Source organism: Genypterus blacodes, unplaced genomic scaffold (genome assembly GCF_046128005.1).
Source record: "Genypterus blacodes isolate CSIRO-AG114 ecotype Tasmania unplaced genomic scaffold, CSIRO-AGI_Gbla_v1 ptg000147l_1, whole genome shotgun sequence".
Lineage (NCBI taxonomy): Eukaryota > Metazoa > Chordata > Actinopteri > Ophidiiformes > Ophidiidae > Genypterus > Genypterus blacodes.
In genome coordinates, this window is record NW_027466949.1 from 682,707 (window position 1) to 696,147 (window position 13,441).

Consider the following 13,441-nt stretch of genomic DNA (forward strand, 5'->3'; position numbering starts at 1 on the left):
AGCCATCACAGAAGCGTAAGCATGCTGCTGACATTAGCTTGGTTTTAGTGATGATGACACTCTGGTCAGACACACAGTGGACCACATGCCCGGCACCGTGACCTTTCAGCTGCTCGCCACTGTCCCAAAAGATCCCCTCTACCTTCTTCTCCCTCTTTCTCGCCGACGAAGACCACAAACAGCACAAGATGATGTTTTAGGTGGAAATGTTGCAGGCTGCCTTAACAATTGTGACCTCGCTGTCAGAATCATAGACAGACTTATAGGTGAGGCAATAACCTGAGGCTGCCTATGAAACACACACCCACGACAAAGGAAGGGAAGACACTCCGGTCCTGTGGGTGGCAGGAAGCAACATTCACATCCACTACAGATCACTAAGGGGGATTCACTTCCTGCTCTTAAACGCATCTCCTGGAACCTCGGTTGTAAAAATGTGGTAGTAAGATAATCTGAGATACGTACAAACATACACACACATTTACTCCTGCACGCACCCAGGAAGTCAAGTCAGTGGGTTTGATTTACAGAGGAATGCCAGCAGGCTGGTATGTAAATTGCTGGAGACAGAGGGCAGAACATGACCTGCTCTGTCTGAGTCTTGTGACCGGCTTACAGCGGGTCTGGATAATCTCCTGACTGGATGGAGCTGGACAATAAAGGCCAGGATAGAAAGATACTAATTGTTCTCTCCCTGCATCGGTGAAAACAGACTTGTACACCTTTAAAATCAAGCAGATGAACTAAAATTAAGAGGTTATATCACAGTATAAGGATATGGGGACGCCAAAAAAAAGAAAGAAGTTTCTACTGTGGGAATGCATTTATGTTATAGGGAGAGGGGAGCAAAGAGTGTGAGTGTGTTTGCAAGTGTGGCTGAATGTAGGGCACAGCGCACATCTAGTGAGAATTAAAAGCTGTGAACTTCACCCCCAGGTCGCGGGGAGAGGATTGGGCGGCGATGGGACACTGCAGCAGCTGACATACGGAGGTGTGAGGAACCTGGATATGTTTCTGCTAAAACTCTTCTGTCTGTCTGCTTATGAAGTGAAAACACGTCAGCTGGGACCGTGGATACACTCCTGACAGGAGAAAGGAAACGTGTGACTCAAGTTACAGGAGTGCTGCTCGTCTGGTGCCTGAAAATGTGTTTATGCCAATCTGTCAAACACATGTAGGACACTTACACATGTATATGATGAGGAGAATGTGACTGAGTGCATCTCTGTTCTTACCTTATGAGGCTGTGAGAAGAAGGGGTTGCCTGCACAGCGCTGGTTGATGACATCTCTGATCAGATGTTTCTGCCCGTTGTAGGTGGTGAGGATGCTGATGCGGTCGGCAGGGTAACCTAACAGACGCATGTACATGAAGAGGGCCACACAGTACTCCGCCTCTCCCAGGTTCTGTAAAGGAAAAGAGTTCCGTCGCGAGTTAGAATTGCATCATTACACGGAATTAGAGTTTGATGGATTACGCAAATGAACAACAATAAACAGTTTTGTCTCATTCTCGTCTGCTGGAACGCGATCCGCCTCGAGGGCAAACTGTTGCTTTGATCGAGTCACAGAGAACAAGATCGTCAATTTACAACTGTGACTAAAAACTGCATCTTCTAAAGTGTGATTGCACCAAAACTGTCTGCATATCAAAGCTCTTTTTATTCAATTTCAAATTTCCAGGGCAACGGGACAGCATCATAAGGAGTCTGTTCTCCAAGTGTGACTAAACTGAACTTCAAAATGCAAAGATTACAAGCTTCAGCCACATCAGGGACAACAAATACAATACATACCATTACTTCTGCATGTAATTTAGAAGTTCTTCTCTTTGAAGCAGAAGCGATAACGCTGTTTGCCATTTGAGAACTTTCCTAATGCTTGTGTTTGGGTGGAAGGCAGGAGATGGGGCAGTGTTTGCTCAGCTGTAACAGGCATTCAGTGTGTACCGAGTCCGCTGGCTTCTCTAGTGTCCAATTTAGCCCTTCTGATTAAACAGTAAACAGTCTGTGTGTGTGTGTGTGTGTGTGTGTGTGTGTGTGTGTGTGTGTGTGTGTGTGTGTGTGTGTGTCCAGGGAGAGCAGGCAGAGTGAGTGACACTGGCAATTTTCCTTCAGGAGCCTCAAAATGGCAGCAGGTGAGTGGCGTGAGGTTCATGTGACCTGCTGCCTCGAGAAGCGCACATGCTCTGGATTAAAGGACAATAAGAGACTTCATGGGCGTCGCGTTGTTGAGTGCTGCGCTGTGTGTTCATGAATCACTGTCACGTTTATTAGCCACACCGCTCAGCGCACACCAGCGTCTCAATTGTTTTACCTTCCATTTTGCACATTGCTTAATCAGATTGATTAATTTGTTATAATAGTAATTGGTAAACACTTCCCCTTAATGCCAGGCACTGGTTAGTTTAATGCTGATTACAAGCTGTGTTCTCTCCTGATGAATGTTGTGCTGCTTGCCGAATACAAATGCATCTTAAACCGCTGATGGATTTTCTGCTGTTAGCCTCTTTTCACAAAGACCACAGAATGCATAAAAATAGCTAGAGTTGTTTTTTCTAAATTCACGTTTCCATATGTTGTTTGTACAAAACAAGCCCAGGATAGTTCTGCTGTGACTTATGGCCACCTGGGCTGGTGAGTCATGTCACAGAGGTGCTAAAGTAAACATTTTGTTACCCTCCAACCCCACGCCCACACACCGTCTCCAGTATCTCTGCGGTGTCAAAATGAAACACGATCGGTCTTCTGGCGTGAAGGGCAAAGCCACATGTCTGTGCCGGGCAGCCTGTGTTGGTTGCAGACGAGGCACAGTGGTGAATAGATCATCTGGACTGGTGGCTAAACCCTTAAACTTTAAAAATGAATGAAGTACGGCACAGCAACGGATTCAGAGGAGATGGGAGAAATATAGTTCTCTGCTCGGGTGGAAGTGTGTACACGAGTGTATCTGTGTTGCAGTGTATAAATTGTGCATGAAATGTCACACACTGCAACACAAACTGTTCTATTAATGTGGATGTACTGCATGCTGTAGATAAAGTGAATACACAGTTATGCTTTCATTCAAGTCCACTGAGAGATGAGCATTGAGATTTGTACAGGCCGGCCCTGTATGGAGCTTTATTTAAAACGCTCTGTACTACTGACCTGGTAGAAGTAAGGGTTGGGCTCAGATTCTCCCACGCCGTTGAAATCTTCCACGTTGATCAGCTGGAAGTCGAAGGTGAGGCCGGGGTTGGGCACCTGGAACTCTGGCAGCAGCTGGACATGAGGCAGGTTCCCCAGGTGCTTATAGCGCCAGTTATACAGGTTACACAGGCTGTGGATAATAACACACACCACTCTGCTGTTATGACCCTCTCGCTATAAGGCGACAATACCAATATCTCCGCTGACCACCAGGGTGACCCACCTTGCGCGTGCACGGCCCTGCGCGTCCAGATCGATGGTCGGCACACCCAGGCGCACAAATCTGGTGAAGAGCGACTGCTCCATGTTGGAGTATTTCTGGAAGGCCATGTTCTTGATAACAGGGGGCAGCTGGTGATGGTCTCCAATCATGATCCAACGCTTCAGCCTGCTGTAGCCGTCTTCTGGATTCTATATCGAGGGCGACACACATCACAGTGAGCCATGTTGGTCAGGCATCGTTTCTTGCCCCTACTTTTCCCCCACATCATTTAGTAATAAATCAGGAGTAAATGTGCGAATAAAAAAATTCATCTTCCCAAGGTTTGGATTGAAGCATCTGATACAGATTAAGGCACTTGGTATTCATTAAAAAGTTAATGAATTAGCATCTAACCTATGAAGCTTTGCCTGCAGTGCATCCACAAGCAAAGCTGTACAGCCTTAGCCAGTTTGGCGTTTGTCTAATGACTTGACAATATGTTCTCAGGTATGTGTAATCACATCTCGGGCAGAGAATAACATTAGAATCCAGAAGGGTAATGAAGCACCGAGGGCCTGTACAGTATTTTACTCATGGCTGCATCCTGCTGCCATAGCTTTTGCTAATTAGATGTGGAGCTTGACCTCAGACAAACCTGATATACCAACCCTTCTGTCAAAAGCTATTTTAATCACTGATACGGATTCAATGGGCGGAAAATGAAAAGGCAAGGAAGGAGGGGGGGGGAAGAAGCTCTTGCTGAGATGCACAACTACAGGGAAGGTCTGAACACGGCTCACTGGGAAGAGAGGCGTAGATAGAATTGGCGACCTCTGATGGGGTCAGTGGATGGGCTGATGTGCTTAATGATCTTCTCTACAAACACACATTATCACCATCTCAGACCATTAGGCACAACCACCAAACAGATGCACCATTACTGCGTTTAGAGGCCATCAGACAGGACATACTTAACAGAAAGAGTCAGGCATCAAATCAAAGACTAAACTAGGCTTGATGTCAGACTTTGACAAGGCAAATATCTGGAAGCGAGTTGCCAGGTAGGGACTGGGCCGGCCTGTAGTCAACGACTTCAGCCGGGTAAATATATACAAGTTTAATCGTCTTAGTCCTAATGCAGGTGAGGTTTAGTAACGTGAGGCGAGGCTTACCTGTAAGAGCAGAGGGATGAAGGTCTCAATCTCCAGAATCTGAGCCGATTCCTCCATCAGGATGTTGTCATACTGATAAAGAAAATCAGCCGTTACACAACAGCAACAACAATAACAAATTAACAAGTCGCCGAGCATTTGCATGGTCAAAACATAAATATAAAGACGTATAAAAGATTCTACCTTGAATCCGAGCTCCACCAGGTCGTGGCGTTTGAGCGCGGCGTGTGTGCAGGTCATGGCTATGATTTTGGCTTCCTTCACGAGGAGATACTTGGAGCGATCCAGTCCGCTCCTCAGCAGCTCAAAGGCCCTAAACTCCTTCAATGGGAGGAAAGAGAAAGGGTAAAGGTCAGCGGTCGATCGCTGCATGCAGTAGGAGCCCAGGAATGCAGCACGGGGACGTGATTGGGCACAGAAATTGCAGATCGTGTAAACAAACTTTATGAGGCGTAAAGTTGGCTTGGATCTGATTTCTAAGATGTATTCGTCTATCTGTACGTAGAGCGTTTCTCTTTTATTCGCTGTACAGAGGAGTTGTGGGGTACATTCTTAATTACACTTGGAAGGCAACAATGATGATTGATGATTACTCTGAAAGATGATGGATTACAAGATTATCTAAGGTGAAGTCATTCACCTCCTATAGAAAATGCAGACTTCAATATTCAGGAAAAACACAACCGATACATCAGTGTCTGCCCGCGCTCCAAATATAGCCTCAGCTGTGGCACAAATCCTCTACTTCTCCTTATTTTACTGCCTGATTAAAAAGTACTGTGATGCCTTGAAGATGCAGTAACTGTGTAAGTTGTGCTGCACTGTGTAGGATGACTTGAATGGTGTTATCCTTAGACTGTACATATTAACATAATCCCCTCTGCTTTCATTGAACACATCTTCTCCCTTTTCCCCCGTACTGGGTGTCGATTGCTGTTCAATAACTGCAGCCTGGGAAGCACTTGGGCACAGATACCCTTACATGGCTTGTGTTAGAGTGGTGAAGATAAGGTTATAGTTTTTACACCAAAAAAAAGGTCGGTTCATTTCACAGTGCCGCTATCATGGCACCGTGAAAGTGACACTGAGGGGCGACACGGAGAGGAGGGGGATACGGGTAAACAAGCAGGCTATTTTCAGGTTTGCCGCACAAGCTGTGTTGGGGCCGGGAGGGGCCGGCGGGGGGATGAAGTAGACTCGGACAGCACTGGGGGGCATGAATAATTGATGTGTTACTATTTTAACATTAATATTAAACCAATCAAAGTATGAAGTATTGATGAGGGCTATTTTTAACCGCCGTGGCTCCAGAGCAGTTCAAGGGTGAAATCAAGCTGGTAGGCATTTGTGGACATCACCCGGGGAGGGAAAAGGGGAAGAAAGAACAAAGAAGAGGACCAGAAAGAGGTTAACAGCTGTAAGGGTGCGGTGGGATGGCAGAGGGAGAAACCGGAGAAGCACACTGTGTCCCCGTCTGTCTGTCAATAAATGCTTTGGATCTTCCTTTGGCAGCTTATTCCAAACGTCTTCTACACTTTAAAAAGGCAGACAGATGAGAAAATTCAGCAGAATGTTGACTTCCCTACCCTACCATACCTCTTAACGGCTGTACAGATTTCACTGCGCAATGGGTGAGGCCGGGGGAGCATGGAGAGGTGCTATGCATGATACGGTGACGCCGAGGCCAGCCAGATAAATCAAGGTCACCACGCGTGTTGGGATATTACCTCCGGCCAATAACTCCTTTATTGCTTTTCTGAGACCTTCTCGGTGTTCTCATAAATCTGAAATGTTATTGTTATCCTATATAGAAATACTCGGCGGACTGAGGAGAAATAATATCACATCTCAGGCTGTGTGTGTGTGTGTGTGTGTGTGTGTGTGTGTGTGTGTGTGTGTGTGCGTGTGCGTGTGTGCGTGTGTGTGTGCGTGTGGAGTGTTGAGGTATGACAGGCAGGACAAAAGGATTGGAGATAAGAAAGTAATAGCCTTTATCATCCTGTCGGGCTACTGCCTGTGTTTTAGACGGCTTATCTTTTCTGGAAAAGGGACAACAAACTTATCTGCAAATAAAACAGTGTAAGTGCAGTTAAGTTTGTTATATAATCATTTAGTCCGTCAACTGAAGCAGAGAGACTTGTGTGGCCTGGAGCTCAGAGGAGAGGAGAAGGAGAGGAGAGGAGCTGCTTTCAAGACGCATCTACAGAGAGACGGGCGACGTCAGACCAATTGCTGTAAACCAACGACCTGTCAGGTGGCCAGGAGGGCACAGTTATGTGTGTGTGTCAACTGACAAAACAGCTGATGTAGCCTATGTGTGTGTGTGTAAAAGGGTAACATAACTGGTTGGGGACCTGTCTGCGTGTTCTAACCTCTTTACATCCCGGTGGGTGATGCTCAGCAGAGAGGGAGCCTGTGTGCTCCACTAAAAATGTGTGTGCGTGTGTGTGTGTGACCTGCTTACCTCAAGCTGGGTAAATACTTTCTTGATGTGGCGGTAGCAGCCCTCTGCGATGTCCATGTCCTCCTCGTATGAGCGGCCCTTGAAAACGGGCTGGGGGGCGTTGGAAAAGTACTTGTGGAAGGGGAAGTGTGCAGCCACGTCCCCGGCCTCCACCTCCACGCCCGGCTTAGGCCCAACTTTGCTCATGTACTCCTCCCAGCGAGAGATCACCTGTGTTGAGAAGAAAACAGACAAGTACAGCAAACCACCGGAGCAGGAGCAACATTCCCTGTTTAGCATGAATACACACATGTTTATGGCTATGACGTGTATGTATTTTGGCTCATGCTCATCTAACTTACAAATGGTGCATGCAGCATTTAGATACTTTGTTTTTTGCACACTGCGAAAAAGGAACAAATGAGCAGAGAGACAGCAGAGGTGCTCCTACTGAGCACCTAATAAACCAGCTTCAACCAAACAGCAGGCAACCGCGCTCTATAAATAGCCCCCTGCAAAAACACCTTAAAAGACAATTAGTTGCAAATGTGCCAGAGGATGCAATTTAATTGTGTTAAAGTATAATTGTATACTAATAATTACACACACACACACCGTGAAATATGCAAATACGGAACCGGATCTCAAGCAAATACAACATTGGACATGAGTTATGTGGTAAGAATCCTATCTCAACTTAGTAACATGTCTTAACCAGTGGTGTGTGTGTGTGTGTGTGAGTGTGTGTGTGTGTGTGTGTGAGAGAGAGAGAAGGAGACCTGAGTATGTGCCATGCATTTTGAGTAATTGCTATGGATTCCACTCACCAGACAGAGTATCAGAGGGAGTTTGAACTCTGACCAGAAATAATACTACACCAATGGCATCTGTCTCGCTCCATCTTTATCTCTGTGTGTCTAAATTACTGAAGTGATGTGACACCCACAGCTTTACACCAAAAACCAGTTGTTGTTTTTTCTACTTGAGCTACCAGGGACACAGAGGATGGCAGCTACACCTTGAGCCTTCCTTTGTTACACACGTCTATTTCAGGACCATCCTAATGATGCACAGGACCGAGAGTAAGTAACTGTCTGCAGTGGCACTTTTCCTGGAGCTCGGAGAGGAGAGTGATAATTAGGTGACAGGAATAAACACTGAGGGATAAAACTGTAGCCAGGCATTTTGCAGTCTCGGCAAAAAAAACGGCAGAGAGCCGGGGGAAGGGAAAGTTCAATAACGTCTGGATGTGATCGGCATGTATATGTGTGACGAAAAGGACGAGAGGTATTGAAACCTCCTGTAATTAATTCTGTAGAATATCTCTTATGCTCGCAATGCTCGCAATGTGTGAATCTATATCAATGACACTTATCTAACTTGGATGGTGGAATAATAGGTGTAAAGTTAACAGATGTCGAGTTTAATCCCGCCTTCTTTCTCTGCACATCCCAGATGAACACGCGTGCTTGGAACCGTACCTGGTAGAGGTAGAAATGTCCGGCCGTCTCACAGGTGTAGGAAACATCTCCGGGGACGTCCAGACTCTCCTGTAACCTCCCGACTTCTCTCAGGAGCTCCAGCCGTCTGGCCAAGACGTAGTTTACCCTGCCGTATCTGGAGACAGACGGTACAACATGGAGTCAGACCAAAATCTACACAGGTTCATGTCGCAGGAGGCAGCGTGCAAATCGCACAGGGAAAGGTGTGAAGATGAAGAGCCGTGTTGCAGTTTGCCGTCTCTGATATCATCTGGATCGTTCCCCGTCGTCCTGGCAATGAATCAGCTTATTAAACGCACATGAATTAATTAACAGACTTAATCTTGATGTGAAGATTGTTATGCGATTAGCTCTGCGGAATTTTGATTGTAACAGCCATTAAGCGTTTCTGGCACTGGCTGAAAGCAACTGCATGCTGTAACAGGAGGTGTAGTTCTTATAAATGACCCACTAGAATACACACATCCAACACTGGCGTCCTCAAGGTCACACAGGGCTTGTATAGGTTCTATTATACATCGAATTGTGCAGCTAAACAATATCGTTAAAACGCAATAATTAGGTGCCAACGAGACGAGTAACACACACGCACACAGGTAGTCGGTGGAGTCACAGGGTAACAATCTATTATTAGACCCTCTGCAAAGCTCCTCAGTCAGCAGACGGCTCAAAGACAATCACACTGTTCTTCCTGTACGGCCTGAATAAAATTAAATAAAAATGGAGCGTGACCTTGCTCGGCAGACAGACGGGGCAGTAAATCATTCTGCTGCCCAGACTAGACAAAGCAGAGAGAATTCAAATAACACGTTGCATTTTTTAAACTCTGACGTCGACAACACTGCGTTGTGTTTTGCAAAATCAAACGACTACACCAAACTTGCACCACACAGCAGTAATTTAAAGAGGCGGAGATGGAGCCTTAATGAAGACAGAACATTCAATTTCCACCATGAGGCAAAACAAAATGGCAGCAACAGTTTTTTCGCCATGATTTAGCCAAGACCCAATACTACATTTACGATTTAAAATATTTAGGTCACCACCAGCCAAGGTAACAGTCACGTGCTAAAATGAAAGGAGGCATTGTTAATTGATGGCGCTGTAGCTTTCCCCTTTGTTAGAGAGCGGCGCTGCATTCTATTTTTCATCCCGTATGCAACGTTAATTAAAACTCTCTGGGTCTCTCCTCGCGCTGGTGTCAGTGGGGTGGAAAGAGTGTGGAGTCTGCATGTTGTTATGAGGCTGACAGACAGGCGGGAGCATACGTGCCGCTCTTTCTTTATGTCTGCGTCGCTGTATAATTCAAGGCTGTAACGGAGTGCTTCCACGCGCGGGCCCTCATTTCTTCAGTCATGTGTGAATGAGCGACATGCACAAACCCCATTTTCCTCCTCTGGAAGCACGGCTCAGAGCTATAGGGTGCAATTTGCTCAGCATCACAGACGGTTAATGTGCTGCTAATTAACAATGTAGCCTATAAGGAGATTTAAGAGAGTAGCGGCATTAAAACAGCCGGAGCTATTTATATTCAAAGGTTTCTTAATCACATTGGCTGGTCCGTATAAGACTGAGGGTTCGGTCTGATTCGTCTAAGAACGTTATTAAGAACTGCAAATGTTTTGGGTATCTTAAGATAATCTCTCCTTGTGTCATGGGGAGCAGCTCTGTGTCTGCCTCCATAAGTAGTCTCTGTATTTGTTCTTCTACTACAGCTCTATGCACTGAGGCGTGTCCCTGTCTGTTCCTGAGACTAAATCTGCCATTTCAAATCGCAAGCATTGTCTCAAAGATTCTGTAGAAAATAGGGTCCGCCAAATTACACAAGCTACATACAGTCTTGAAAGAGCTGAATTATCTGTATTTTTGTTGCCATGTCTTTATAAATGAAAAGCCTGGTGACTGTTTAACTGGGATACTGTGCTGTATCTACTTCCCTGTGAAATTTGTATCAGGTCAATTTCTCATTCACAACTATAATCACAGACTTGAATGACTTAGATAACTTACTTTATAGGCAGATTTGACATTATACTAATACTAATTTTCAATGTCATTCCCAAAATGACTTCATTCACTTTTCCCAGATAAGAGAAAGAGTGGCAGTTGCTTGACGCCATTTGCTTCTTAGGAAAGACCCTCAATCTGTCCAAAATGGCTACACGGTCAGCTTTTGTGGTTTAGGTTGGTGATGAAAGGGTAAGTCAGAGGGGAATTGCCTCTGAGTGCAGGGCTATAGGGAGAGATCCCTTACACCAGTGGAAAGGCCTGGGAGGCCAACGATGCCTAATGAAGATAAACCCGGTCTGTGGCCCGGCATATGGGAGTATCCAGTAGCACCATCACTGTGTTGGCTCAGACTAATTATGTGTGTGGGCAGCTGGGATGCTTTTATGTTTTTGTGTGTGTGAGTGTTTGTGTGTGTGTGTTGGGGTAGGTTTGTTGGCCCTGCATATAAAGTATGTTTAATGCCTTATAATCTTGCACCATTTGTAGAATGTTCTCTCAGACATGCATGCATGTATGAGATCACATTGTCTCAATGTTGTACATTGTGTTTGTTTAGGAGCACATATATATCTGTGTCAATGTGTGTGTCCATCTGTCGCCGGCTGTCCTCACCTGCTGAAGTCCTTCTCAGTCTCCAGCTCTTCCTCTCCATGACCAAGACGCAAAAGGTGACGCTCATCAATGTCCAGGGCCATGATCTTTTCAAACAGCTGGTTCAGAGCCTAGTGTACAACGCGCCACGGTAACATGTAAACATGATTTGGCAAGGGAAAATCATTTTTTTGATGTGGATACATCTGTCTGCTTTTATGAGTACATGAGCATGTAAATCTGTTTTGTGTGTCCTCTATCTGTGCCTGCTCTGAGACAAGCTTCTGTTCCTGGATAAGGAAAATAAATGGAAGAGACTGAAGTTTTTCTATAACCAGCTTTGCTTCTTTCAGCTGAGGCTCCTTCTGGCAATCTGCCATTGACGTAAAACACCAGCAGATTACTTTATAATTAAATACGGAGGATGGGGGACCAGGACACAGGGGAGATTGGATTTAAATTTTTGCTGCATGATTTGGATATGAAACTTTCGCCTCATTAATTCAATTTAGAGCATTCTCAGCAAATCTACTGGTAGATCTGTTATTGAGTGGTTGTGTTAGTCGAGCTCTTCAAAGATGTGTTGAGCTGACTTTAAAGTTGTGTGTGGGAGATTTACCTGATTTGAATGTGTGACGATGAGGGTCCTTTGATCGGGAAAGTTGTGATAAAGGTTTGAGATGATCTGGACAGCAACATCTGTTTTTCCTGTACCTGGTGGTCCTACAACCTGAAGACGTTGAGGGGATTAGAGAAGGCAGGACACAAAAGAAGAAGAAACAAGAGAATTATAGCGATTTGCATTTGTCTGCAAAAAGCACAGGTTTCACAGATCTACAGGTAACATGGAGAAGTTCTCTGGCCGTCCTCATAGTTGTTGTTGTCCCTAAAGTCCCTATTCAGAATATGTCAATGCATGCCAACATACAGTGGCGCCCAAAAACTATTTGGACAGTTAAACTACCAGCAAACTTCCTACTGGTAAAAGTGGCATTTAATCCATAGAAAAACACATTCAGCACAACTTTCAAATGTTTTCTGCTTAAATAAATAAATCAGGTTGCCATTTGAGAAAACATGAACAAACCCCTGGAAATGAAATAAAAAATGTATTTGGACAAGTTTGGATTGTCAAACTTCGTGGAACATATTCATCATTAATGTTACACTTGTGGTTACTCTGCTGGGCACAACTGACTCAACTTCCATCCTGCACAGTTTGGTTTATTGTTAAAAAGTTTAAAACAGCGAAAGCACGGGCAGACCTTGAAAGCCCAGCGGCAGATTGGAACGCATAATCGTGAGTAGAATCAAGAAAAACAGGCAAGAAACAACATCCAGGATCACTTCAGAGATCAATGCGATTACCCGATACAACTCAATTCACAGACCATTCGGAATAGGATCAACGAGTGTCGCTACAGAGGGAGAGCGATGCAGCAGAAAGCATTCATAAAAGAACACGCACAGAGACACGCCGTCTTTTAGAGATGTCTTACTTTCAGACGAGTCCAAATTCAACCTACGCAAAACTGATGCCAGAACATTTGTGTGGAGAAGGCCAAGGGAAGAATTCAAACCAGACTGCGCTAAGGGAAGGGCGGAACGTGGAGGTGGGAATGTCAACGTCTGGGGCTGCATTTCTTACTATGGCGTAGGTGAGCTTGTATTCACTGATGGAATCATGAGTCCTGAAGTGTTAAGATTAGATATTTCTGTATACTTCAGATAAACAGTTCCTTGGTTTCACTACATGAAAGGCAAATATGGAGGCAGCGTGTGTTGATATTGGGTGCTAATGACTGTGACACATGCCAAGAAAAAAGGTTAGGTGGGAGCAGAGCACGGCGAGTTGTTTTACGACTCTGCTGATAGCCAACTTGCCATATTTTCCATGGCCCGCCGCACAATAAATAACTCGCGACACACTGCCAGCTACAATCACCACCACGTGAGAATAACACTTCTGTCAAAACAGTGTTTGCATATGAGCGTGTGTTAAATTGCTCTCAGGGTAACAATAGCATGATGGCATGACATGGATGTGGATGTGCATATGAATTGGGTTTGCCGCCATAATGATGTGGCTTTTTGTGTGTGTGTGTGTGTGTTTTACTGTCAGTGTCCACGTTACAAATGGGCTTTTACGGGAAATATGTAGCCACTCTATATGACTGATGAAGATGGGGACAGCAAACAACAGCTTCTTTATTGATGCAAGATTTCCCTTGCTAAGGAAGGTAATTGCAGGCAACAATCCTTTTCTGTTGCTGACGGAATAAAATCTGATATGAAAGAGAGGACACGCAGAAATCCATGTTGAGTATTTGT

General features: G+C 45.1%; 1 protein-coding gene across 1 annotated transcript in view; it reads right to left on the reverse strand.

Moving 5' to 3' along the window:
• Window positions 1-13,441, reverse strand: part of aqr (aquarius intron-binding spliceosomal factor) — a 37,596-nt gene that overhangs the window by 5,809 nt on the left and 18,346 nt on the right. The window contains exons 24-32 of the mRNA XM_076165546.1: window positions 11,730-11,840; window positions 11,132-11,241; window positions 8,489-8,624; window positions 7,029-7,238; window positions 4,748-4,885; window positions 4,565-4,636; window positions 3,414-3,601; window positions 3,149-3,320; window positions 1,236-1,406 (exon numbers count right to left, since the gene is read on the reverse strand). Coding sequence (XP_076021661.1) covers window positions 1,236-1,406; window positions 3,149-3,320; window positions 3,414-3,601; window positions 4,565-4,636; window positions 4,748-4,885; window positions 7,029-7,238; window positions 8,489-8,624; window positions 11,132-11,241; window positions 11,730-11,840 — 1,308 coding nt within the window. The remainder of the gene's footprint in view (window positions 1-1,235; window positions 1,407-3,148; window positions 3,321-3,413; window positions 3,602-4,564; window positions 4,637-4,747; window positions 4,886-7,028; window positions 7,239-8,488; window positions 8,625-11,131; window positions 11,242-11,729; window positions 11,841-13,441) is intronic.